Raw genomic sequence first — 22,497 nt, forward strand, 5'->3', positions numbered from 1 at the left:
CAGGTCCTTGCTCGGTGCCCTCTCTGAGCGCCCTCAGGCATCCCCTGGACGGGGTCTGTCTGCACCCACCTCAGGGTACACGGACACCGGGGTGGGAGGAGGTGTGGGGGCCGCAGAGGTGGTGCTGAGGGGCTGGGGTCCCGGGAGGACTTGCACTCACGTGCCCATGGCTGGCTCCTCTGTGCCCGGGGTAGGGGTGGAGGAGGCAGGCACCCCGGGCATCAGCCCCTGGGCATCAGCCCCTGCAGCTCTGCGTGGCTGCCCAGGACCTGGCCAGCGAGGGCCAGGCATGCAGGTGACACCTGCTGGGGCCATGAGCCCGGACCCAGAATCAGCCCCTGACCGGGCGGACAGAGGAGGCACCCCCTGAGCGTTCAGGGAGGGGACGATGGTGCGGTGCCCACGGCCCTCGGCAGGGTGGGAGGTCTGCCCTCTGTGTGAGCCAGCCTCTGCCTCCAACATGCTGCTTTCCAGGGAAGGGGCCATGCCCTGTTCTCGTCCCCTCACGGCCTGGACGCAGCAGGCACAGAGCTTGAGGGAAGGGGCAGCAAGGGGTGGTGAGGTGCACCCCCCCAACCCCCGACAGCAGGCAGCAGGGTGGTGGGTCCTGGCTGGGGGCAGGGAGCTTCAAGACCAAAGGGCAGGACGTTGTAACCGAGAAGCACAGGCCACCCGGGCCCACTCGCCCCTTCTCTGGGGCCGGGTGGGGTGGCGATGAGGCTGGGCCCCCGCCACTGGAGGTGAGGGCCCCACTAACTCCCAGGAAGCCCCTTTAAAGGGCTAACTTGCGGGGAGATGAGGGTCAGGCACACTTTCAATCACCACTACTTCCTTGCTGTGTCTGCAAGGCGCTGTGATCGCCGGAGCAGCCACCTCCATGCTGGCACCAAGAGGGGAAAGGCCAGGGAGCCAGAGGGACCTCAGCCTGCCGCCATGAGCCTCTGAACCAAAGCCAGCGCTGGTGCTGGACTCCTTCCCATGGGGTGAGCCCACCTGGGAGACAGCTGCTTGGCCGAGGCACGTGCGGCCCAGCTTCGTTGGGGGAGGTGTGGGGCGGATTCATCCACAGGGCACATGGGGTCCACAGGGAGCGGCTGGGAGCCGGCAGACCCCAGCAGGGGGCCTGAGTTTTCTGTGCAGCCTTGGGATCGCGGCTGTTGGCGCGGTCCTCCCGGAAGCCAGCCCGGCTGGCGGCGTGGGCATTTGCTCTCTGAAGCCGACCTCAAGGCCTCTGGCGTGCTCTTCGGCTCCCAAGGGGACTCAGTGTTCTGATGGGCAGAACTCAGAATAGGCACTTGTAACTTCTTCCAGATTTAGCAGCAAGAGTTCTCACACTTCCTGAAATCACACGGTGAGCTTCTGAGCTGCTGGTGTGGCCGAGACCGAAGAACAGGACCGTGAGTCACTCACACCTCGCTCCACGGCTGACGGCGACGTCACTGTGTTTGTAACTGCAAACTGGGGCGCGGCAGGTGCCCCAAGTGGGTGGTGAGTGCGGGTGTCAGACCCGTTGCTTCCTGGGAAGCCAGCTGATTTCCCGTCCACGCGTCCCGCGCTGACAGCACAGAACGCGCTCCTGTGGAGACGCCCCAGCAGAGCCGCACCCCATCTCTCGTCTGTGCCCGGGGCGGCGCCCCTCCGGGTGCCCCAGCTCCAAGTGCTGAGAGTGCGGAGGCCTGGCCGCAGGCCGGGAGGAGGCAGTGAGGCCCCCTCTGCTGTCACGCTGAGCCTCAGTGCTCCCTCCTGCTGTGGGCTGACCGGCCGCCCCAGGGAGGAGGCGGCTCATGGCCTCGCGCTCACGGGCACTGCTGGCGGCTGGGTGCCAGGAGGGTGCGGACCCTGAGGGCCTGGGGGCATGGACGGTCACTCGGGGCCGCAGGGCCAGCTGCTGGGAGGCTCGTATCCACCCCGGCAGGGGCGGTCGGCGCATCCTGGGCTGCAGCACCCGTGGGGCTCGGCCCAAACACCTGCGTTGTGGGTGGCCCAGGTCCCTGTGCCCTCGCGTACTGTGAGGCCGCCCCTTGCTGCCTGGTGGGCCCAGTCGTCTCCTCTGTGCCCTGGGCACCTCTGCTGCTCCTCCTGTGGCCGGAAGAGCAGGGGCCTTTCAGGAGGTCAGAGGGCAGAGGGCTGCCTGTGTGGTGAGATGACCCTGCAGTCCTGCACCCCCGGGGCAGAGGGGCAGGGAGGGTCCTCCCGAGGCTGTCTCGCCGTCCGAGACAGAGGCTGCGGGCCTCTGAGAGCCCAGGGCGTGGAGGCCCCATGCTGGTCCAGTTCAGGTGAGCTGGGCTGTGTGGGAGTCAGGAGCCCCCAGCCGTCCCACCGCAGCCTGTGGGCAGCAAGCGGGGGCGGCCCCGTGGCTCCAGCCCGGTGAGGACGACGTGTCAGGAACCCAGGAGATGCTATCCAGCCTTGGCTCTGGGGACCCGGCCCGCACCTGCCCCTCCGTTCCCGCGGTCGTGTTCACAGGCACAGTGTGGACGGCCTGCTCCCATTTCTAAAGTGGCAGGATGCGGTCGAAGTGTTTTGTTACGAAATGCGTTTCCTGAAGACACTGGGCAGAGGGTGGCCGCCGTGTTTCTGGATTCCTCTAAACAGCCCCAGACCCTCGTCTGCTGGCTTCCCTCCCGCGGCCCGCAGAAACTTCCTGGACCTACAGAAGCGCGAGGGCAGAGCGGGCCCTGGTTTCTGGCTGCTGCCGAGACAGAGAGTGGCCCGGGCCCTGCACACGCTCGGCCAGGTCACCCCCGGAAGCGACACAGGCGAGCAGGAGGCACGCGTTCAGGACCCGGTCAGGGAGCCGGCAGGAGAGACCCCGAGAGATGAGCACGCGCCCACTGGGCTCGCCCACACCCTGCCACGGCAGAGGCAGGACGACAGCCCAGACCCTGGGCATGAGCCGCAGGCACCGGCTCCCAGGCATCCCACGCTGCGTCCTTCCCCCAGGCCTGGGGGACAGCGCTGCTCCCCGGGGTGTGAGCTGCAGGGCAGGGCGGGAGAGGCCCCCTCTCACACTGGGACGTGACACCACGTTCCTGGGCCAGGCCTCTGCCTGGGACGTGCTCCTCTACAAAGGTGCTGGAATTGCCCAGAGAATGTAGGCCCCTCTGCTGCCCTGCACGTAGGATTTTTGGTACCGCCTTTCTAAATTCCAAGAAACGACTTTTGGACTCAGTGGGAGAAGACGAGGGTGGGATGATTTGAGAGGATAGCATTGAAACACGTACGTTCAGTTCAGTTCAGGTCAGTCGCTCAGTCGTGTCCGACTCTTTGTGACCCCAAGTACTGCAGCACGCCAGGCCTCCCTGTCCATCACCAACTCCTGGAGCTTACTCAAACTCATGTCCATCGAGTCGGTGATGCCATCCAACCATCTCATCCTCTGTTGTCCCCTTCTCCTCCTGCCTTCAGTCTTTCCCAGCATCAGGGTCTTTTCAAATGAGTCAGTTCTTCACATCAGGTGGCCATAGTATTGGAGTTTCAGCTTCAACATCAGTCCTTCCAATGAATATTCAGGACTGATTTCCTTTAGGATGGACTGGTTGGATCTCTTGAAGTCCAAGGGACTCTCAAGAGTCTTCTCCAACACCACAGTTCAAAAGCAACAATTCTTCGGCGCTCAGCTTTCTTTATAGTCCAATTCTCACAGCCATACATGACTACTGGAAAAACCATCGCTTTGACTAGATGGACCTTTGTTGGCAAAGTAATGTCTCTGCTTTTTAATATGCTGTCTAGGTTGGTCATAACTTTTCTTCCAAGGAGCAAGCGTCTTTTAATTTCATGGCTGCAGTCACCATCTGCAGTGATTTTGGAGCCCCCCAAAATAAAGTCTGTCACTGTTTCCCCATCTTTATTTGCCATGAAGTGATGGGACCAGATGCCATAACCTTAATTTTCTGAATGTTGAGTTTGAAGCCACCTTTTTCACTCTCCTCTTTCACTTTCATCAAGAGGCTCTTTAGTTCTTCTTCACTTTCTGTCATAAGGGTGGTGTCATCTGCATATCTGAGGTTATTGATATTTCTCCCAGCAATCGTGATTCCAGCATGTGCTTCTTCCAGCCCAGCGTTTCTCATGATGTACTCTGCATATAAGTTAAATAAGCAGGGTAACGATATACAGCCTTGACATACTCCTTTCCCAATTTGGAACCAGTCTGTTGTTCCATGTCCAGTTCTAACTGCTGCTTCCTGACCTGCACACAGGTTTCTCAAGAGGCAGGTCAGATGGTCTGGTATTCCCATCTTTTGAAGAATTTCCCAGAGTTTGTTGTGGTCCACACAGTCAAAGGCTTTGGCATAGTCAATAAAGCAGAAATAGATGTTTTTCTGGAACTCTCTTGCTTTTTCGATGATCCAACGGATGTTGACAATTTGATCTCTGGTTCCTCTCTCTGCCTTTTCTAAATCCAGCTTGAACATCTGGATGTTCATGGTTCACGTATTGCTGAAGCCTGGCTTGGAGAATTTTGAGCATTACTTTGCTAGCGTGTGAGATGAGTGCAATTGTGCAGTAGTTTGAACATTCTTTGGCATTGCCTTTCTTTGGGATTAGAATGAAAACTGACCTTTTCCAGTCCTGTGGCCACTGCTGAGTTTTCCAAATTTGCTGGCATATTGAGTGCAGCGCTTTCACAGCATTATCTTTGAGGATTTGAAATAGCTCAAGTGGAATTCCATCACCTCCACTAGCTTTGTTCGTAGTGATACTTCCTAAGGCCCACTTGACTTCACATTCCAGGATGTCTGGCTCTAGGTGAGTGATCACACCATCGTGGTTATCTGGGTCATAAAGATCTTTTTGGTATAGTTCTTCTGTGTATTCTCGCCACTTCTTCTTAACATCTTCTGCTTCTGTTAGGTCCATACCATTTCTGTCCTTTATTGAGCCAACTTTGCATGAAATGTTCCCTTGGTATCTCTGATTTTCTTGAAGAGATCTCTAGATTTTTCCATTCTATTGTTTTCTCTATCTCTTTGCATTGATCACTGAGGAAGGCTTTCTTATCTCTCCTTGCTATTCTTTGGAACTCTGTATTCAAATGGGTATATCCTTCCTTTTCTCCCTTGCCTTTCGCTTCTCTTCTTTTCTCAGCCATTTGTAAGACCTCCTTAGATAGCCATTTTGCCGTTTTGCATTTCTTTTTCTTGGGGATGGTCTTGCTCCCTATCTCCTGTACAATGTCACAAACCTCCGTCCATAGTTCTTCAGGCACTCTGTCTATCAAATCTAATCTCTTGAATCTATTTGTCACTTCCACTGTATAATTATAAGGGATTTGATATAGGTCACACCTGAATGGTCTAGTGGTTTTCCCTACTTTCTTCAATTTAAGTCTGAATTTGGCAATAAGGTACATAGGGCTTCCCTGATAGCTCAGCTGGTAAAGAATCTGCCAGCAATGCAGGAGACCTGGGTTCGATCCCTGGGTTGGGAAAATACCCTGGAGAAGGGAAAGGCTACCCACTCCAGTGTTCTGGCCTGGAAAATTCCATGGACTGTACAGTCCATAGGTCGCAAAGAGTTGGACACGGCTGAGCGACTTTCATTTTCATGTTACCATATGTGAAACAGATGACCAGTGCAAGTTCGATGCATGCAGCAGGGCACCCAAAGCCAGTGCTTGGGGACAACACAGGGGGATGGGGTGGGGAAGGAGGTGGTGGTGGGGTTCGGGATGCGGGGACGCGTGTACACCTGTGGCTGATTCATGTCGATGTATGGCAGAAACCATCACTGTATTGTAAAGGAATTATTCTTCAATTAAAATAAATAATTAAAGAAAAAAGAATATAGGCTCCACAGTGACCATGAACAGGAGGACATAAAGGAGAAAGCTTCTTGAGTAAAGGTGGACGACGTTAGGTGAGGGAAGCGTCCTTCACCTTGAGGATGTAAGAGCACCAGAAGCGCAAGAACGCAGCGAGCTCTGTGGAGAGGGTGGCTCTGGGCGCGGGTACCCGTGCCCCAGGGGGTCTCCTGCCCCAGGGGGTCTCCTGCCCCAGCGGGTCCCCTGCCCCAGGAGGTCCCCTGCCCCAGGAGGTCTCCTGCCCCAGGGGGTCTCCTGCCCCAGCGAGTCCCTTGCCCCAGTGGGTCCCTGTGCCCCAGCAGGTCTCCTGCCCCAGGGGGTCCCTGTGCCCCAGTGGGTCTCCTGCCCCAGCGGGTCCCCTGGCCCAGCGGGTCCCCTGCCCCAGGAGGTCCCCTGCCCCAGCGGGTCCCCTGGCCCAGGAGGTCCCCGTGTCCCAGTGGGTCCCCTGGCCCAGCGGCAGCAGGAGAGGAGTCCAGCTGTCCTCACTGCTGGGGACGCGCTGCAGGCATGTGGGGGTGAGAACACGCCCCTCAGGGTGGGCCCATGACACACAGCGTTTCAGAAGGTTTTCCCACCTAACCCGACGTGTGCTTCGCCCTGGGTGTGGGCAGGCTGAGTCCCGGGGAGGGGCTCCTCAGCAGGGCAGGCCCCCCTTGGCCACACGCAGAGCCAGAGCCTAGGGTGAGGTGGGCAAACACACATGGAGGCCGAGGAGGGAGGAGGAGACTGGGGGCTGCCAGGAGGGGACCCTGGGGTCCCGGGGGAGAATTCACCCCCCACCTGCGCCCAGGCCAGGACCTTGGGGGGCCAGCAGCGCCTGGGTGGAGCACCCCCAGGGAGCAACCGGGGCAGAGATGGAGCTGGGGCGGGTGGCAGGCTCACACCCCGCTGGGGAGGGCAGGCCCCAGGGGCCGGGCCGGGGGGCTGGCAGCTCACTCACTAACCTGGCTGTCAGGGTAGGCGACGTGGCCACGGCCGTGAAGACACGGATCATGGCCATCTTGCAGAGGTCGGCAGCCGAGCCTGTGGGGCCAAAGAGCTCCGGTTCAGGTGCTGTGTGAGGCCCGGCCCGCAGCCTGCCGCCCGGGTGGGCGGGTGGGCTGAGCCGTCCACACCGTGGGGCGCGTGGCCCCGCACCTAGCGGGCCAGAACCGCGTGGGTCTCCCTCTGGCCTCTCCGCTCCTGCAGGTGTGGGGGCCTCTCCGCTCCTGTGGACCTGGCCCCTGGCCAGGGCCTCATCTGGAGGCTCTGCTAGGGAACACTCCCTCTCGGATGACCTCGGTGACAGCCAGGTTCACTTCCTTGGAGCCAGTGGATGGAGGTTCCTGCTTCCTGGGGGCCGTGGGCCTCTCCCGAGAGTGCGCTTGACTCCTCCACGGTCAGAGCCTTGGACTCTGGCCCCTAAACCTTCTCTCAAGGGCCCACCTGGTCAGGCCAGGTCCACCTGGGATGTCCCCTTCTGACGAGCTGAGGTCAGCTGACTGAGGACCCTACACCTGCAGGACCCCTTTTGCCATGTAACGCGGCTCACCCCACGGCCCTGGGAGCAGGGTCTCAGCACACTCACGGGCTCTGACCACACCGTGTCCACCGCACCGGCCGGCAGGACAACGGGGCCGGGACTGAGGCCGTGGGTCCCTCCCTGCTCCCGGGGTCCTCCTGCCACGTGGCTCTTGACCGTTGGCAAGCCTCAGGCTTCCAGCAGAGCGGGGCTGCGTCCCAGCCCCCGGACGTGGGCGGGGCCAATCACACGGTCAGCCGGCACTCTGCAAGGGGCGGGCCAGCACCGGGGAGCTGCTCATTCCAGTGCCCAGCTCACAGTGGGTGTCTCAACAACCGGCTCTGCTCCTGGGACAAGACTGAAGCTCAGGTCTCCATTCCTGGCCTTAAGCCCTTCAAAGTTCCGAGGTTCATGGAGAAACAAGTCTGCAGTCTGTGGGCCGCCACCCCCCCACCTCAGGGCAGCAGCTGCCCCCCGGAGCACAGCGGGTCTCCGCGGCCAGCCTGCCGGCCTTGAGGGGTCTCGGGGCCTGGGGACCCTCTGCCCTGGCTGGATGTCAGGAGGCTTGCTGCCTTAGGAGGAGTGGGCAGGGCTGAGAGGAGGTGAGGAGACAAGAGGGGAAGACAGGTGGGGGGCCAGGGCAGAGGTGGGGCAGCGTCCTCTCCGCTTGCCAAGCGAGGTGCGAGGCCGAGCCTGGGGCAGTGCTGTGCTGGCTCCTCCGTGGGGCTTGCGGGGACTCGCCCTCTGTCCCCCGTGGCCCACACCTCCTGCTCCGGGTCTGCTGGGTCCCTCCTACCACAGACACCCCTCCAGGGCTCCGTCCTGCCTCCAGCCCTGCCTCTGGGCCTGCGGGCCTTGGCTCTCCACCCCTGACCCCTGAGGTCACAAGTGGGGATGCGGCTGGGCTCCCGGGCTCCCGGGGCCTCCCAAGGAGGGCGCCAGGCATGTGGACTGTGGTCATGCCTCTGCCCTTCTACCACCCAGAGGCTGAGCGGCTGCAGACACCCAGGGGCTCCCAGAGCTGGAGGCCTGCTTCCTGCACGGATCCCTGGAAGGAGCGCGGGCCCCGCGGCCTCACACCTGCCAGGGGTGCAGGGAGAATCCGGGCTGAGGGTCGTGGGACGGGCCTCCATCTGACTCTAGCGCTTGCGGACGACCTCCGGGAGCCTGCCTGCCACCTGCAAAGCTGGCCTCGAGGGGGCAGCTCTGACAGTCGCCCATCCCACGGGGCTGAAAACCCAGGAGGAGAGGGGCTCCGGCACCTTGCACCACGAAGTTCACCGCCTGCCGCTCTGCCTGCGCCCGAAGCTGCGGGTCTTGAGCTCGGATGCTGGGCAGCAGCCTCCTACGGCCCATGATGGACTCCACGTAGCCTGCGGCCGGTGGGGAAAGCAAGAGGGCAGCCGTGAGCGGGAGCGGCGTCCCGGGACCCTGCCCTCTGGCCGCAGCTGCTCCAGCGGAGGTCCCGCCCGTCCCGCCCCGCCCCGCTCCGCCGCAGCCTGGGCAGCACTGCCAGAGCTCCGCGCAGAGGCCTTCAGTCCCTGTCCAGCGCGGGACACGCTGTTCTGTGCGGACACGGGTTCTTTGTCGGGAAGCGGGACAGTGGCGGGGGCCTGGGCTTGCCTGGCGGCAAGCTTCGCACCCTCTCTGCCTCCTGTGCTGCGCTTAGGTCTGACATGGGACAGAGGGTGATTTTTACACTAGAAGGTGAAAAGCCACGTGTGGGACTTGGGTGCAGGAGTAATTCTGGACAGGTGGCAGCTGGAACTGGGGAGGAAACATCAATCCTTAGTCCGCGCAGGGAGGGGTTGGGGGTCTGCGTCAGAGACCACATCCCTCACTCCAGGGACAAGCTCCGTGGGCCCCAAGCTTCCGTCCCTGGGATCCTCTTTAGGAAAAAGAGCCGAGAGGTGCCGCGTTGGTTATGCTCCTGACCGATGAGGATGCTGGTTGTACTAGGTGTTGGTAAGAACTAAATCCCCAGCTTGATCTTATACGTCTCTGGGGATTGGAAGAACTGCTCGTATATGCGGTCGTTATAAAAATGACCGTGTCCTGAGCACCTGCTACAAAGCGCGTAGTTAAGGCTGCGCGAGCCGAGCCTGCCGTCTCTGCCTCTGCGCTTTTCCAGGGATTTCTGACTGCGTGCTGGGCACTGTGCTTCCTGCGTCTGCACCGTCTGGATAGACTTGCTCACTTGTGGGCCACGTCCCAGGGTCAGGGCTCCAGGGAAGCAATGAACTCCTGCTGTCAGCACGGTGCCTGGCACCGGGTAGCCGTTCAACAAACACTTGCGGCGTACCTGAGGGTCACTGAGTGTCTGCTCACATGTGCAACGCTGCATCAGAGGGCACGCGTGCTTCGCGCTGGGACACAGAAGGCCCTGGGCCCCTTGAGAAGGGTTCTGGGCAGGCCTGCAGGGCCTCCCACAGAGGGGCACTGGCTCCGCCGGGCAGCCGGGGGTGGGTGGGGGTCCCAGCCAGCACCTCCGCCAGCCGTGTGGACTCGGGAAGCGGCTGCCCCTTCCGTGCTCCTCCTCTTCCTCTGTAAAGCCGGCAACGGGGCCGCCCAAGCATCTGAGTTGCAGCGAGGACTAAGTCAGTATCACTGGAGCCCGTCAACAGCGGCCCACACCGCACGGCACAAGGGCCTGCGTTTGACTGTCTCCACCCGCGGCGGCTCCGTGGACGGACTCATCAACACTGCTTCTGTCACCGTCCTAGCATTTCGCAATCGGTAGCCTCTTGCCGCATCCAGGTGTGGGGCTCACCCCGGCCCAGGGAGCCTGAGGCCCGTGAGGTGCTCATGGCGGGTGGAGACGGTTTGCTGGCTTCCTGGAGCCCCCAGGAGGTTGCCGCAGGTGAGCACTGACCTGGCCCGCTCGGGCTGGTCAGGCCAGGGGCAGCCGCGCTCGCGGGCTCCTGAGAGGGGGTCAGCAGCAAGCCCCCGGGGCAGGGAGTGGGTCTGGGACCTGCTCGGCTGGGACGAGCGCCGAGCCCCGCCCCGCGTCTGTCCAGGAGCCGCCGCGGCGCTGCCCCCTCCCTCCTCAGTCCGCTCTGCCGCTCTATGCTGTGAGTCTCTGGGCTGAAGACTGTCTTTTATGTCTAGAGATTTGTCTTCCTTTTTGAAACACTTAAAAAAAAATCCCTTCATCTCTAAATGGTGGCCACGTCTCACAGTTTTACAATGAGAAACTTATACTGTCATTTATTTCTAAAATGTTTGTCATTCACTTGGGACTTCTTTTTAAAGTCCTACATCAGAGACTTCCCTGGTGGCCCAGTGGTTAAGACTCCATGCTTCCACTGCAGGGGCGCGGGTTTGATCCCTGGTCGGGGAACTAAGATCCTTTGTGCAGTGAGGTGCAGCCAGAGAAGAAGTAATTAAACAATGAACTAAACTCCGCAATTATTCAGGAGTGCGGTGAGTCTTTCAAGTAGGCAGATGGATGGATGGCCTCACATGCAGATATAAAGCTACCTTCCTATTCCATTGTGGTCACAGAATATGCTCTATTTGATATCCTCTGAAATCTGTGACCAGACTATGGGCAAATTCTGTAGATAAACCACAATTCTCCCTTTTCAGGTGCAGGACTCGCTCTCTCTGTGAGCCGACCCACTCAGCATTCCTCACTCACGCCAGGGTGTGAGGCCTCGAGGAGAGCCTGTCTCTGGACCCTCCTCGCGTGGAGTCTGTGGTCCCATCTCCCCAGTGGGGCTGGAGCTCACCCGGTTCCAGCAGCCCCCACCCCCCACCAGAGGAGGGCCCGGGAGACCCCCTGGCTGCTTCTCAGAGGGCCTGGGAGGGAGGAGGGGCTGCCCATGGCTTTGGCTGCAGCTGGCTCACCTGTCTGGTGACACCGGGCAATGGTTGCTTGGGTGAAGTCCTTTATTTTCTTGTACTTCTGCAGAAAGCTCTCCAAAAACCGGGCAGCTTCCTGAACAGGAACTCCGAGGCAAGCAGCAAGCCGCTCCTTCCCTGTGTGAGCAGAAACTCGGTCAGCAGTCAGCCTAACTCTGACCCAGTGGGTCCTGGGGGCACCAGGCAGTGACCAGCATGCGTGGAAGCGAGCCCACAGAGGCTCCAGAGAGACTCGGTGAGTCGAGGTCCAGCGGGCACCCCAGCCTCTTCTGACTGATCAGGACGGTGCTGGCTTTTGGCTCCAAGGTCTAAGTGCTTGGTGCTGGCCAGTCTGGACTGGGGCCTGTTAAACATTCATTTATTAGAATGCTGACCGACGATCTGGCAGGTCTTTCAGGGGATGGGACCTGCTTGCAGGCTGTCCAGAGGGAGGCCTGCCCCTAGAACTGGGGGAGCCTGGGGAGTGTGGGCGCATAATGAGGAAGGGAAAGTCCCGGGGCCAGGTCATGAGGGGATGGGGGTAGGTAGCTCCCTTCCAGGGGATTTATTTTTGAGACAAATACATCTGCTCCAGACTAATATTTGGTTCTTTCAGGACACAAGTGATCTGATGAAGCTTCTTATAGCAAGGTCTCTAGTCAGGATAGCATCCCAAGTTCCAGAACAGGACCGAAAGTTCCAGGACAGGACCCCAAGTTCCAAGACAGGACCCAAAGTTCCAGGGCTGCACCCTGGGTTCCAGGACAGCACCCTGAGTTCTAGGATGACACCCCAAGTTCCAGGATGGCACTCCAAGTTCCAGGACAGGCCCCCAAGTCCTAGGATAGAACCCAAAATTCCAAGATGGCACCCCGGGTTCCAGGACAGGGCCTAGACTTCCAGGACTGCACCCCAAGTTCTAGGACGGTACCCTGGATTCCAGGATGACACCCCAAGTTCCAGGATGGCACCCGAGTTCCAGGACGACACCCTGAATTGTGGTTATACCTCCAGGTCCCAGGAAACCACTTGCTCACTCTCTATCAGTGCAGATTTTCTTTTCGTTATTTTCTTGTGGAAAAATTAATATAACATAAAGTATGTCATGCTGTAAATTAACTGTGAATGTCCTAGAATTTCATTTAAATGGTGTAATTAATTATATACTATAAGTTCTCCTTTGTGTTTGGATTTCTTTTTTCATTTGGCATAATATGTTGAGGCTCATCCATGTTGACAGGTGTATCAGTAGTTTGTTGGATCTTTAATTACTGTAGTTGACTTACAGTATTAGTTTCAGGTCTGCAGTAAAGTGACTCAGGCATACATGTCTTTTCTTCTGAGTATGGATCAAGCTATCCTCTTTCTTCAAATTTCTGTAATTTTGACCGTCCTGGCTATTGTAGATGGCATGTTGTAGACACTCTAGATTCGGCTATGTTTCTCTCAGCAGTACAGGATCAGTTAATTTGGCTAAAGTCAAATTTCAAACTGGGTCCCCCCGCAGTGAGTGAGTGAGTGACAGTGGCTTAGTCGTGTCCAGCTCTTTGTGACCCCATGGACTGTAGCCTGCCAAGTTCCTCTGTCCATGGAATTCTCCAGGCAAGAATACTGGAGTAGGTTGCCATTTCCTTCTGCAGGGGATCTTCCCAACCCAGGCATCGAACACGGGTCTCCTGCATTGTAGGCAGATTCTTTACCATCTGAGCTACCCAGCAGCGGCTGAACCTGGGCCTGGTCCTGTCGGCTGAAGCCGGCCCATTCATGTCCGGTCGGGCAGGGGCAGCCAGAGGTGCGGGCCGAGTTCAAGGTCAGGATGTGGCGCTCTGCTTCGGCGCTCCGCTTTCTGAGGTTTCTCCCGCCTCTCTCCAAATTCACTGGTTGCCCAGCCTCCGTCCTCTGGGTCTGCACGCTAGTCAGGCTCTCGCTTCTGCTGGAGTCTGAGCCACGCCTGGCCCTGACGGGCACCGGCCTTCAGGTGGAGAGTGAGAAAGCTCGCCGGGTCCCCTCCTTCCTCCCAAGTGTTGGCCACCGCGGTTCTGTCTGCTTTCGGGCGCCTTCAGGACCTTCAGGTGGCTGTGTGTGGTGCTAACCCCGGCACACTTTAGAGCCAGTGTCCGCGGGAGAGGGCGGTGCGGAGGCCCCAGTCTCCTTCCCAGTCACTGAGGCTGGGAAGGACACCTCTCCCGTCTGCGGGCTGCTGGGGCGTCCCTAGGTCCCTGCTCCTGAGACGGGCCAGTGCTGCGGAAGTCTGAGAGAAGCAGAGATGGGCTGAGTCGGAGACCGAAGTTCGGCTCAGTTGTCCGGCCCTGGCACTTGCTCCCCACGCCCTTGCTAGGGGTCTGTCCCACTCTAAGACCGCGGAGTCCCCTGCCCCCAAGTGTGACGCTGTTTGGCTCCGTGAGGGCTTCCGTCCGGCGCTTCCTGCCCCTTCTTCACCCACACTTTGATTGAGCTGATCAGTTCCTGCTGTTTCAGCTGTGAAAATGCAGGCCTGTCTCCCTGGGGGCACCGGTGGGTGAGGATGCCCTGGGCAGGAGCACGCGGGGCCCGCACCTCACAGGCCCCACGTGAACACCCATCTGGCTTCTCCTACAGAGGGTGAGTTGCCTCCTGTGTGCATGCATGTATGTGTGTCTGCGTGTGCCCAGGTGTGTGTGTGTGAGATGAAACTAGCTTTAGGAGGAACATTCACTCTGTCTTCCCCAGCACTCTCTGCCCCGCACAGAACGGGAACCGTTCTCCTCTTGTTTCAGCCCCAGGGCCTCGTGGGAGCCTGGCGCGCGTCCTGGGATGCTGGCCCACAGCCGGCCGGCTCCTGGGCAGCCCGTGAAGCACAGCCCGGCCCAGCCAGGGTCAATGGGCCCTGCGGGACCAGCAGCTGCGCTGGGCGAGTCCTGTGGCTCAGTTGCCCCCATGGACTGGCTCGCATGGCTCGTCTGACAAATGCCAGCCCCGCGGAGCAGCAGCCCCGGAGCTGGGTGTGGAGCTGGCACCCAGCACCCCCCAGAGACTGGGTGTGGAGGTGAGCTTCAGAGGCGGCAACAGCTGGAGGAGAATCAAGTTTGAACTGGCTCTACGGGTGGCAGGAGCTCAGAGCAGGACGGGAGGCCGAGGGCCGCTTCCAGGTGGAGGTGTCCACGGGCCAGGGCCGGGGTGGGGGGCAGGCAGCCGGAGTCCAGGGGGCTGAGGGGAGTGGTGAGCCCAGCCTGCCCTCCTGGCCAAGGCCCCAGGCAGCAGACACTCCTGTTTCTGGGGGACAGCCCTTCGCTGAGCCCTGGGGAGAAGGGTGGGGGGACCACTTGGGGAGGGGGCGGGGGACGTCGTCTCGCTCGTCCCTGTCCTGCTCTCTCCGTAGCCTCTTGTCATCATCGTCACCATGATCACGACCCTGAAACCCGGCCTCGGCCCCATGCCCTCTATGCCCAGAGCGCCCACTTCTGGACCCACCATGCTGGGGTGAAAACACAGCATCACAGCCTGGGAGCCGGGCTTGAGTGCCCAGGACGCCCCGCGCCTCCCATGAGGCAGACGCAGCCGGCGGGCGGGCGCCCAGAAGCTGGCCGTCAGCCTGGACGTCAGCCTGGAAGGTGGCAACGGGGACAGCAGACGCGGAGGCCTGGGGTGGGAACCCCGACACTGGGAGGGCTCAGGGCAGCCAAATCACCCTCTTCACCTTCACGGCTACTGACTCACTGCGTGTTTACAGCGCAGAGCTCCGGTCCTCCGCAGAAGAGAACACAGCGGCTTCTCCAGAAGGAGCCAGACTGAGTCTAGGGGAGCCCCCAGGGCACACACAGGTCCTCACTGGGAGGGGGGGATGGAGTCTCCTGGAAGCCAGGCTGTGCCTGGGGGCAGGCCTCGGGAAGCCCTCGCTTCTGCACGCCTGCCCGCTCCCACTGAAGAGGCCGTGGCGGCGGAGGGTTAAGGGGGTGAGCGGCCTGCCTGCACCCGGTACCCACAAAGTCATCAACACACAATCGGGGCCCGGGGACCCCAGAACGAGCTCCAGGGCCTGAGCGCCTCTCCATGTCTCGGCCACATTTCAACGCAGGGCCCCCCCCGCCGCCCGGAGCCCCGTCTGGCCTCCGGGTGACGCAGGCCTCCCGCCCAGTGCACCTACCTGCTCCATAGACCACTGAGTACACGACCTTCTTGGTCTGCTCCCTTTCTGCATGTGTCACGCGCTCTGGGGAGATGTCCTTCCTGCGTGGAGAGACGGCGTGCGGTGAGGCAGGCTGGCGCCTCGTCCGCAGAGGTCCTCCAGGGTCCGACTGCACGGCCACCCCTCACCCCGAGGACCTTCCCAGGGGAAACGGTCAGCGTCTGCAGCATGCGTGTCAGCCAGGGTCTCCCAGCAGATGCGAGCCAGCCAGGTTCTGGGGCGTCCACACCCCAAACCAGAAAGCGGCTCCACCGCCCAAGCGCCAGCCCGCCAGGAGAGAGGCCTGAGCTGGGCCCTGCCGCTGGGGGCAGCGAGGGGGCGGCTTCTGCACCCTCCACGGGACTGCACAGGCTGCCTGCACCCTGCCCCCAGAGGGAGGGGCCGGGGCGTGACCCGGTCCTGGGTGTCCAGACAGCAGCAGCAGTCCACGTCTGACAGCGCGTGCCCACGCGATGTCCTAAGAGTAAAGCTGAGCCTGAGAAGCAGAGGGGCAGGCAGGCACCCAGCCCCTTCCCCTTGCCAGGCCCTCCTCGCCCGGCTGCGCGCGCACCCCACGTCTCCCTGACGGAGTGAGCCCGTCAGGTGGGCAGAGACAGAGAGACAGGAAGGAGGAAGGGAGAGCGGCCGCACAGAGGAGCCCGTCCTGCCCTGGGGGGCCTCCTGCAGAGCTTGCCTTCTCTGCGGCCGTGGCGCTCAGGGTCTGCTCAGGGCTCTGGGTGGGGCGTGGGGGCTGCCCCAGGCCTGCACGTGGCTCCCAGCTGTCCTCGCAGGCCGGGGCTCTGAACGTCCTATTTCCTGAAGACCCTTGCCCCCAGCTTCTCCTCCCACCCCTGAGCTGTGGGCTCTGCTGTTGGCTCCCCCCGCCCCTCGCTGTTGCAGATCTCTGATGGTTTTCCGGCAAGGCCACCCCTTTCTGCCTGGAGAGGGTTCCGAGCTGGGGAATCAACGCCGTGTCAGTGCTTGGGCCGCTCCCGGACGGGTCGGGACAAACAGACACGGCTCTGTACCCCAGGTCTGCTTGCTCTCTCTGGAGCAGGGACGGGGCCAACCCTGGGCGGGGGCTGCCGCGTCACAGGTGCGCTGTGGGCCAGTGAGAACACCACGAAGTGCTCCTGACTCTTTCAGTCTTTTTTTCTTGACTCAGCACTGGCTTGATTGCTGCCAACGGCTGACGGTGTCTCAGCATTCCGACAAAGTCAGTCTGACAGTGCGTGCTTGCGTTTTGGATGTTTCTGTCGGCAGGAGGGCCCTCGGAGCTGCCTGCCTCACCATTTTCAGTGATGTCCTAGGGTTCGTCCATTTTACCACCTGACTTCCAAGTTCCCACACATTTTCCTTTTCCTTCTGTGTTAAGTGGTTTTGCCCACTTTTTAAAACCCTGCCCTTGACCCTGGTATTGTCAGCAGCTGTCTTTAGATCAGGGGTATAACACCAAAATGCATTCAAGCTCAGGGCAAATGTGTGCCAGCCCCTGTGTCTAGCTACCCTTGGTCCTCACCCACCTCCCTTTATTTTGGAAATCCACAGGCGCTCCAAACCCAATCAGGAAGGACCCTGCTGAAAACTTTCCCTAAGACCCGCTTCCCCGTTAGCTGCCCAGGGCCCCGGCCCAACAAACCCGTCTGGTGACCCTGCAGAGAGGGGCCAAGGAGGGCATTTTGGAGCAGGCGCCCCCCCCCCCAAATCAAACTACACTGGTGACCCTCCCTCAGTTCTATCCAGAGCTGGGAAGTCGTCTGAGGCAGCAGCATTAAACTCTCCTTGGACTTGCTTCTTCCTCGAGTCAACCTGTGATAGGATCCAGACACAATCAATAGTAGCGGTGGATGAGTAGCGAGCATCACTTTCTGATAACAGAACACACTTTCTTCTGCAGCATGCACGGCACACACATAAGAACCCATCAAGCACCAGGGCACACAAAAAACCTCAAAAGGCTTCACACAGTAGGAATATTAAAACAACACCCGGATCACAGTGCAAGACAACTAGAAATTGAAAACACAAACAAAACCCCCCAAAGCCTGTCTACCTAGAAAAAAAACAAAAAACACTTTTATCAGCCAACTTCTGGTTGAAGAGAAATATAAACAGAAATCAAATAGTTTCTAATGAAGATATCATATGTCAGAACTAATGCATTATACTAAAAGTGAGGAAATTTCACAACCTTAAATGTCTATATGAATACAAATGAAAGAATAAAAGTATACGAATTAAATAAATGCAAGAAAAAACAAACCGAAAGAATACACAGGAGTGAAATAATAAAGTCAGACTGAAGATGGGAGCAGAAATAAAGCAGAGAACAGCAAGATGATTCATTAGTAAATAAAAACCCTGGTTCTTATACAGAACAAACCACTAGCTAGTTTAATTAAAAGGGCAAACACAGATACACAAAATAAGAAGCAACAGAGGAAAGTAGCAGTGGATGTGCAGGAAGTTAAAAACAACTTAGAAATTATTTTGCATAATGTTATGCAAGTAAATTGTCAAACCCAGGTGAAATGGACAAATTCTTAAGAAAACACAGTCATAAAAACTGACCCTTGTAGAGAGAAAGTTAAATAGACAAATGTCTGTAGAAGAAGTAGAGAAAATTATTATGGAACTATCCACAAAACACCAGGCTTAGGGGGTTTTGAGGGGAATTCTACAAAGCTTCAGACTAGAGTCCTCATACCGTGCACGCCATTTCAGAAAAAATAAACAAAAATGTCCAAATAAAGTTTAGTTATACCAAAACATGATAAAGTTATACCAAAACATGATCAAGAGCGCATAAAAAAGGACAATTACAGACTAATATTGCCTATGAATATTGATTGATGTAACAATCTTAAATAGAATATTTGCAAACAGAGTCCAACACTACATTGAGAAAACAGCACCTCAAGGCCAAGCAGAGCTTATACCAGGAAAGCAAGGTCGGTTCAGTGTTAGGAAGTCTGTTAATACAATTCACTGCATGAAATTACATGGTCACCTGTACAGCTGTTGAAAAAACCCGTGACAAAATCCAACTCCAGTCCAGCCCAATCCTACTCTGAATAAAAACTCTTGAGAAAACAGGAGCCGCTGCATATTTCCTTAAACTCACAAAGCAGGACTCGTAAAGCCAGCCTCTTACTAAGGGAGCCCAGGCAAGGTGCCCGCCCGCCGCACTAGCCCTCACCACTGTGCTGGGAGACAGCCGGACCCGAGGGACACAGGATTGCACATCCTGGGCCCGCATACACATGTATGTTTTCCCCAAGAAATAGACCGAAATTTTTTTTTTGAGATTTAAAACAACTTGAAAAAACTTGGAGATGAACTTTACAGTCTGAATACTGAAAAAATTAAGAAAATATTTGGTGCATCATGAACACATAAAATATAAGATGCTACTTTATTTTGTCATTTACTACCATAAACTGTACCCAAATCTATAACAAAATGTTAGAATTTACTAAAACTGAAGCACACAAACACAGAACATACACGGCCGCCTTTGGCAGTGGAGGAATGTAGACAGGCGTGAAGCCGCGATGCGGAACCGTCCCTGCGTGAATGAACTGCGGTGCCCGCTGAGTTCCTGTGACGACTTCGACGTCTCCTCCTATTGATACCACGCTGAGCTCAGGTGCTCTGAGGATCCACTTACAAATGCCCTGGGATGCCTGTCATTTCCGAGCGAGCAGTTTGTCTCTCCAGTAAACTGATACTCGCAGTAAGAGGTGACCTCTCTGTTCACACGCATTTTTCATCATGCTTAGAGCAACACCGAGAACCTTCAATAACACCACACAAAGCACCACTAGCGGCGCTGGAAGCACTCCCCAGAAGCAGAAAAAAATTAATGACGTTCCGAGAAAAAGCTGAATCGTGTGATACGTACAGTAGATTGAGGTCTGCGGCTGTGGTTGCTGCCGTTTCAAGGTAAACTAAGCCAGCATAAGGATCATTGTAAAAAAAAAGAAAAGGAAATTCATGAAGCTGCTGCTGCAGGCTATACAGGGAAGCCTGGCGTGCTGTAGTCCATAGGGTCACAAAGAGTCGGACAAGACTGAGAGACTGAACTGAACTGAACTGAACTGATGCCTGCAGGCACAAAAACCTTGGATCCTGTGCAAAATAATCTCTTTATCTTGTATTGAAAATGCCACTATGGGACCTCCCTGGTGGTCCAGTGGTGAGAATCCTGCTGCCAATGCAGAAGACATGGGTTTGATCTCTGGTCAGGGAAGGTTTCACATGCCTCGGGGCAACTAGGCTGGCCTGCCACAACTACTGAGCCCAAGCCTTAGAGCCCCTGCTCTGAAACGAGAGAAGCCACGGCAAGTCGAGAGAGCCCACGTGAAACGACCGGGACCCAGTGCAGCCAAAAATAAATAAATAAAAAGAAAACACAGCTTTTATGTGGGTGCAGGATAGATATAGATGTGAATATGATTTGAGAAAAAGCAAAGTCATCACATGACAACTTAAAGCAAAAAGAAGATGAAGGATCTAAACTGGGAGAATTTAATGCCAGAAAAGGATGGTTTGATAATTTTAGTGAAAGGACTGGCTTTAAAAATGTAAAGATAGGAGAAGCAGCTTCTGCTGATCACAGGGCAGCAGACAAGGGCCAGATGCTGTTAAGAAAATCACGGGGAAGGAAGAATATCTGCCTGAACGGGTTTTTAAAGCAGATGAAAGTGTCCTATTCTGGGGGGAAAAATGCCACAAAAGGCTTTTATCAGAAAGGAAGAGAACCGAGAGCAGGACTGAAGGCAGGAGGGGAGGGGTGACTCCCATTCTGCACGAGATCTGCCGGGTTTATGGTCAGAACTCCCATCTGTCACGCTGCTGACCCCCAGCCTTGAAGGGAGAAGACGGATACAGCTACTAGTCTTTTGCCTGGACAACAAGACAGCTTGCCAAGCAGACCCCTTCTCCTGCACTGGTTCTATCAACGCTTTGTTCCTGAGGTCAGGAGACATCTTTCCAGTAAGGGGCTGCCCTGTAAAGTTCTTTTGATAGTGGGCAATGCCCCTGGCCACCCAGAACTCATAGGTTCAGCTCCGCGGGTGTCAAAGTGGTCTGCTTGGCCCCAGATACGATGTCTCTATTTGGCCTCTCCAGGGGGGTCATAGGGACCTTTAAGGCTCATCGTACATGGTGTTGTATGGAAAGGACTGTCAATGCCATGGAAGGGAACCCTGATAGACAGAACATCATGGCAGCCTGGAAGGATCACACCATTGAAGCTGCCACCATTGTTACAGAAAAGTCATGAAAGCCATCAAGCCCCAAACAATCAATTGCTGCTGGAGAAAACTGTGACCAGATGTTGTGTATGACTCCATAGGATTTACGACAGAGCCAACCAAGGAAATCATGAAAGAAATTTTGGGCTGGGAAAAATAGTCAGGGGTGAAGGGTTTCAAGACATGGATCTTGGAGAACTTCAAGAGTTAACAGACCCCCACACCAGAGAAATTCACAGAAGATTTGATGGAAATGAGAACCTTCCGACCAGTGCCAGACAAAGAGGAAGACGGAGAGGAAGCCACACCCGGAGCAAACCTGGCAGAAGGGCTCCGACATTCAAGACTGGCTTTGACTTCTTGTAAGACATGGATCCCTCTATGATAAGGCACTGGAGCCAAAGCAAATGTTGGAAGAAGGATCGATGCCTTAAGAGAAATAAAGAAGCCAGGAAGTCAAGTCGGGCAGAAGTTTCGATGTATTTCTGAAACACTGCACTGGGTGTGCCTGTCTCTCCTGCCTCCCCCGCCCGTCTCTGCCCCCAAGACAGCGGGACCAGCCCTCCTGCCGCTCTGCTCGTCCAGAGGACGGCGAGGAGCAAGGCCCTGTGACGGTCCGCCTCCGCTCTGAACAGTGAGTCACCGTTCCCACACATCCACCTATCTGTCGCGCGTGTGTATCTTCGTGCTCATCACATCCCCCCGTTACGCTTTTAATGCCTATAGAGATTATGCTAATAATGAACCTTTTTTTCCTGCTGCACCCCTTGTCTTTCAGGATCTTAGTTCCCTAACCAGGGATGAAACGTGGCCCCTGCAGTGGAAGCATGGAGCCTCAACCCCTGGACCACCAGGGAAGTTCACTGATGGGCCCTTACGTGATTCCTGATATTTGTAATTTGTGTATTTCCTATTTTTTTTTCTCTTAAACAGTCTAAGAATTTCAATTTTATTCATCTTTTCAAATATCCTTTCAGCTTCCTTGATTTTCTCTACTGTTTTTCTGTTTCTACTACATTGGTTTCTGCTATCTTCTACTTACTCAGGATTTAAGTCACTCTTATTTTTATGGCATCCTAAGGTGGAAGCTTTGAGGGTTTATTTTAGACTTTTCTTATTTTCTATTTTTAAGCAGTCAATGTCATAAATTTCTAAGCGCTTCCAGAGTTGCCTCCCAAATTTCTGACATGTGTTTTCATTTTCATTTAGCACAAAATATTTTTTAATTTCCCTTCTGACTTTTTCCTTTGACCTATGAGGAAATCAACCCTGGAATGGGCGAATTTAATTCAGATGACTATTATATCTACTACTGTGGGCAGGAATCCCTTAGAAGAAATGGAGTAGCCATCATAGTCAACAAAAGAGTCCAAAAGGCAGTACTTGGATAAAATCTCAAAAATGACAGAATGACCTCTATTGGCTTCCAAGGCAAACCATTCAATATCACAGTAATCCAAGTCTGTGCCCCAACCAATAATGCCAAAGAAGCTGAAGTTGAACAGTTCTATGAGGACCTACAAGATCTTCTAGAACTAACACCAAAAAAAGATGTCCTTTTCATCATAGGGGGCTGGAATGCAAAAGTAGGAAGTCATGAGATACCTGGAATAACAGGCAAGTTTGGCCTTGGAGTCCAAAATGAAGCAGGGAAAAGGCTAACAGGGTTTTGCCAAGAGAATGCACTGGTCATAGCAAACACTCTCTTTCAACAACACAAGAGATGACTCCACACATGGTCATCACCAGATGGTCAACACCGAAATCAGATGGATTATATTCTTTGCAGCCAAAGATGGAAAAGCTCTACACAGTCAGCAGAAACAAGACCAGGAGCTGACTGTGGCTCAGATCATGAGCTCCTTATTGCCAAATTCAGACTTCAGTTGTAAAAAGTAGGGGAAACCACTAGACCATTCAAAGTGAAAGTAAAAGTCGCTCA

The 22,497-nt window shown here is 56.3% G+C and overlaps 1 protein-coding gene across 1 annotated transcript in view; it reads right to left on the reverse strand.

Annotated features, from left to right (window-relative positions):
* Positions 1 to 22,497, reverse strand: part of POLN (DNA polymerase nu) — a 137,625-nt gene that overhangs the window by 6,569 nt on the left and 108,559 nt on the right. The window contains 4 exon segments of the mRNA XM_081579010.1: positions 6,754 to 6,832; positions 8,573 to 8,683; positions 11,160 to 11,291; positions 15,277 to 15,359. Of these exon segments, the coding sequence (XP_081435136.1) occupies positions 6,754 to 6,832; positions 8,573 to 8,683; positions 11,160 to 11,291; positions 15,277 to 15,359 (405 nt within the window).

The sequence above is a fragment of the Giraffa tippelskirchi genome, chromosome 1, assembly GCF_054371585.1.
Source record: "Giraffa tippelskirchi isolate mGirTip1 chromosome 1, T2T-mGirTip1v1.2.pri, whole genome shotgun sequence".
Classification (NCBI taxonomy): Eukaryota; Metazoa; Chordata; class Mammalia; order Artiodactyla; family Giraffidae; genus Giraffa; species Giraffa tippelskirchi.